General features: G+C 40.1%; 1 protein-coding gene across 1 annotated transcript; it reads right to left on the bottom strand.

Annotated features, from left to right (window-relative positions):
• Window positions 1–802: 802 nt before the first annotated feature.
• Window positions 803–1,740, bottom strand: LOC126935178 (olfactory receptor 52J3-like). Its single transcript, XM_050756378.1, is given in 2 exon segments — window positions 803–1,521; window positions 1,524–1,740. Coding segments are annotated over 2 exon segments (936 nt in total).
• Window positions 1,741–5,295: the final 3,555 nt, after the last annotated feature.

Genomic DNA, 5,295 nt, shown 5'->3' on the forward strand with positions numbered 1-5,295 from the left:
ACCCATGGACTCGGCTTTATAAGAGCACAATAGAATGCAAGCTCCACAGGGCCAGATGTAACAGAATGCAAGCTCCACAGGGCAGATGTTTGTGTTAGTTTTGTTTCTTGATTTATCCCATGCAGTTATAATTATTCAAAAGATAAAACAAATACAATATGAATGTGAATTAAATTCGTAATCAAATACAGGAAGGAAGGAAGGGAAAGAAGGAAGGAAGGAAGGAAGGAAGGAAGGAAGGAAGGAAGGAGGAAGGAAGGAAGGAAGGGAGGAAGGAAGGAAGGAAGGAAGGAAGGGAGGGAGGGAGGGAGGGGGGGGGGGGGGGGGAGGGAGGGAGGGAGGGGGGGGGAGGGAGGGAGGGAGGGAGGAGGGAGGGAGGGAGGGAGGAGGGAGGGAGGGAGGGAGGGAGGAAGAAAGAAAATGAATGACACAGTTTACAGGGTTAAATTTCCAATGCCACATATTTCTAATCACTGATCATAAAAGACTCAGTATAATATCTTCTTTCCCCCCAAAAGAAGCAGCCTTTTGCAATCGAGGGTTCTGCATGAAGTTATGTAGGCGAGGCAACACAGCTGTTTCCCAGGATATCCTTCCCAGAATAGTTGTCAGCCTTTGAACTTGAGGTACCACAGAAGTTTCTGCCACTGTTAAAATCCATGAGTCAGCATTCAGGAACAAACCAACTTGTACTGCAAGTTGGCAGGAATAAGGTAAGGATCAGGAGATATTCCTTAAAGCAAGAACATATCAGTCTTCATAGGAGGATCAAAGTCCTTAGTAAAAGAACGTGATAAGAGCCTTATCTTTTAGTAAGTACATAGATCACTCGCTCTCGTATCCATTTGGTCCTCACCCCATAAATGATGGGGTTGAGAGAGGGTGGGACAACCAAATAGAGATTAACAACAAGAATGTGAATGTAATGTGGAATGCTGTGTCCAAATCGATGAGTAAGGAAAGAGAAGACTGAGGGGATATAGAAAACACAAATGAACCCAACGTGAGAGCCACATGTGCTTAGGGCTTTTAGCTGAGCATCATGTGATGGGAGGCGGAAGACAGCACGGAGAATGTAAACATATGAGATGACAATAAGGACCAGGTTCAGGAGAAAGAGGGAGACCACAAAGAGTCCATAGATAACATTGACACGGATGTTTCCACAGGACAATTTTGCAATGCCCATGTGCTCACAATAGGAATGGGCTATTATATGAGCCTGACAAAATGGTAAACGGTAGACGAGATAGATTATGGGGAGTGTAAACAGAACTGGACGAATTACAATGCACATAGTGATGCCCACCAGCACCCGGGATGTCAAGATGTTTGTGTAGTGAAGTGGATTGCAGATGGCCATGTAACGGTCAAAGGCCATGGCCACCAGGACCTCAGCCTCCATGCCAGTGAAGGCATGGATCAGAAACATCTGGGCCACACAAGCTCCAAAGTTAATCTCATGAGCATCAAACCAGAAGATGCCCAGCATGCGAGGCACACAGGTTGTAGAAAGGGCAAATCCGTTGTGGAAAGGATAGCCAGAAAGTATAACATGGGCTCCTGGAGAGTCTGTTCTGCCTTGATGACTAGCAGAATGGTAGCATTGCCCAGCAAAGCCACAAGGTAAACAGAGCAGAAAGGCAGGGAGATCCACATATGGACGTCTTCCAGACCTGGGATTCCAACAAGAAAAAATGTGGCTGGGTGAAAAGTGCTCCTGTTGCCATGGTATACCATCCTGCACTGCATTGTTCTGAAGAGGCGAAGCTCCTTCTTCTTTTGGGGGAAAAACAAAGGGGAAAGAGAGAGAGAAAGAGAAAGATCAGATGAAGCTAGCATAGCACAGCAGCCAGCATAGCAGCAGCTAGCATATTAGTTGCTAGCATCAATTTCTTTTTTTTTTTTTTTTTTTTTTTTTTTTTTTTTTTTTGAGACGGAGTCTCGCTCTGTCGCCCAGGCTGGAGTGCAGTGGCGCGATCTCGGCTCACTGCAAGCTCCGCCTCCCGGGTTCACGCCATTCTCCTGCCTCAGCCTCCCGAGTAGCTGGGACTACAGGCTCCCACAACCGCGCCCGGCTAATTTTTTGTATTTTTAGTAGAGACGGGGTTTCACCGTGGTCTCGATCTCCTGACCTTGTGATCCGCCAGCCTCGGCCTCCCAAAGTGCTGGGATTACATGTGTGAGCCACCGCGCCCGGCCATCTAGCATCAATTTCTAGCTCTGTGCTTCAGCACAGAATTGAATTCACATTTACTATGCAAGCAGGCGTGTTCAGAAGCTCCTGTACTGAGTCATTGCCTTAGCCATTTATACAGACCAGGGCATGGTGAAATTCAGAATTTTCATTCTGCTTGTTGATTGGGTTCTAATTCTATATATGGAGATTTGCAACAACCTTATTGAGGATTTCTAATAATTAATACTTTCCACTCACTTTGAAAGCGAATAATACATGATTTTACTCTGGGAATTCATCCTCTATTGGGTAACATTGGAAATATCAAGACAGCACATGGGGTCATGTGAATACAACACACAGACCCTCAAAGTGTCATTAAGTGATTCATAAGAAAGTAAATAATAATACTTCATGTACATAGGCACTTTCACAATAAAAACCTAAATTATTTTTTAGACTGGCCTTGAGATACGTATATAAAAATTCTGAACCAAGCCCAGTAGCCTCTCAGACACTGAATCAGACTATAAGAAACATCAATTTCTCAGAAAAGTACTTGTTCCTGTGATGCCTGGCCAGAATTAGACATAGTAATTGTTTATGACCTACAGGCTTAGGATTTTCAGGTGGGAAAAGGATAAGAAGGCTGTGTAATGCCATTTTCACACTTTTGTTTTTTATCTATAGCACACCAGGTATTCTTACAGCACCTGTTAATTTTACCTTTGCTAACTTTTCCTCTACTATGGAGCCAATACTTATTTGCCACTCCTACCAGTTCAAGACACTGGATATGTGGGTAGAAGACAACACGGACAATCTCAGATGGTATTTGTGCTAGAGAAGTTTTTGTATTTTTGTTTGTTTGTTTGTTTGTTTTGTAGTTCTCTTGGATAGCATTGTGTCAGCCGAAAAACAATCAACTTTTGCAATAGTCTAAAAACAATGAAGAAAAATACTTAAGTAATACCTTTAAAATGCTGCAAATAAACCAAGTCACTCAAAATGAGCTAAGGAGGCTTGTCCTGGGGTCTTTGGTACAGCAGTTGTAATTCAAAATAAAGTTAAAAGATCCTTACTTTCATCTTTGGCATAGTTTCACTTTCTAATCTTTTTTAATTATCTTTTTTTAATACAGTAAATATATCAAGGCAAAAATAACTATTTGGAGGTGAAGGTCCTTCTTCTTTTGGGGGAAAAACAAAGGGGAAAAAGAGAGAGAAAGAGAGAGAGAAAAATCAGATGAAGCATTGCTAGCATAGCATAGCAGCCAGCGTAGCAGTTGCTGGCATCAATTTCTAGCTCTGCGTTTAAGCACGGAATTGAAGAGTAAAACTCTTCATGCTTTTGAGATTATTCCAACACAGAGAAAAGAAGTGCAGCAAAGTACACTGACTCTTATTGTGTTGTGTAAAAACATTGATATTCTGGACAATTAAAATATAATTGCTCAGCAGAAAGATAATGACAGCACCTAGGCTATAGACTTAAGGATTAAATCTAGGTGCCCACTCTCAAAAGCAGGTCTCCACTACCCTTATTTTTTCCTACTACCATAGAAACTGATTTAACCTAATGCAATTGGTAGGACGACATTTTAACTTGGATATTCATGACAGATTTCACACATAATTTCTAAAATTTAGAACATAATTTATACATATTTTAGGCATCTATTATTTAATGCATACATAATATGTTTATATATTACAATTTCATACATTACATATTAAAACAATATATAACTTTTTTCCCTGCCTGGTGCAGGTCAGCCACATAGTCCAGTTCTCAGTGTGCACTGCCCGTGTATCTCTCCATGCACCGCCGCACCTGCTCACCAGAAATCAGCAGCTAATTCACCTCATTCTTCCATAGGAATCAACACCTACACTTAACACTGGGCAGCACAGTACTTAGTCCCTTTTCTGAGTAGCACTTGGAAGGTGTGCTAATATTAGGTTTCTAGCACCTCAGGGATATTATAAGAATACATCTAATTTTAGTCTGTACTTTAGACAGAGCTCTGGAATTGAGTCCTCAGAGACTGCTCACCAACTCCTAGGTGCTGCTCTAGAAACACAGAAAAGCTGAAGGAACATAGAAGCAAGCTGAAGTGTATGTAATACAATTTCAAGAAGTGGGACTAAAGCACTGTCTCGCTGTCATTTATACTTGATACATGTAACAACAGATAATTGCATCTCTACCTAATTGTGAATATGTGACCCAATTCTGTAGGCCTGTTTCATACAGAATAAACTGGCTAAATTCCTCTCCAACATTTTGACTAATATAGTAGGCTTTCTGACTTAAACTATTTCTCTTCACTGATGGTTTTTTCAGACCAAATATAATTGACTTGAATTTCTCTAATTAGCATAAAAACACAGTCATTATCTTTTGTCCATTGTGTTTTCTATACATGAATTCTCAAAACCAACACCACCAAAATTTTACATATACAACTTTTAAAACTCCTATTAATACATACCTAAAATTTCAATCCTGGAGTCTGACTGCTGGTGTACAAATACTGCCTTGTCACAACCAAGCTGTAAGATTTTAAATGACTTATGTATCATTTCTACATCTCAGTTTCCTTATCCATAAAGGGGAATAATAATAGTTTCCTTCACTGGGTAGATTTGAGATACAATTTTTTCTGAGGCATTTAGAACTTTGTCTTATACACAGTAAATCATCAGTTATAGTAACTTTTAAGCTATTGTTATTGTTAATATATTTTAGCTCCAAAGGAAAACTTCATGGATGTGATTATTGCAAAACAAATTGAGGAAATTTATACTGCCAATTATGTAGCCATTTTTCTTCTTAACTATGGCAATATGAAACATGTTCTCTCTAATCTTAGACTCAAATACGTGTGTGTGTGTGTGTGTGTGTGTGTGTGTGTGTGTGTAGTTCCTATTAGAATGTGGTTATTTGGAGTGAAAAAATATATCTCTTTATTACACAGTTGAGGTTTCTGAGAACCTCCTTAAGACAGCACTACTTAAGCAAATAAGGCATTGAATTAAAAGCATGTGAAGTAATATTCTTTATCTGGCCTTGTCTGTCTTCTCCACTATTCCATACCAATATTTCATTAATGT

This window comes from Macaca thibetana, chromosome 14, assembly GCF_024542745.1.
Source record: "Macaca thibetana thibetana isolate TM-01 chromosome 14, ASM2454274v1, whole genome shotgun sequence".
In the NCBI taxonomy this organism is placed as follows: domain Eukaryota; kingdom Metazoa; phylum Chordata; class Mammalia; order Primates; family Cercopithecidae; genus Macaca; species Macaca thibetana.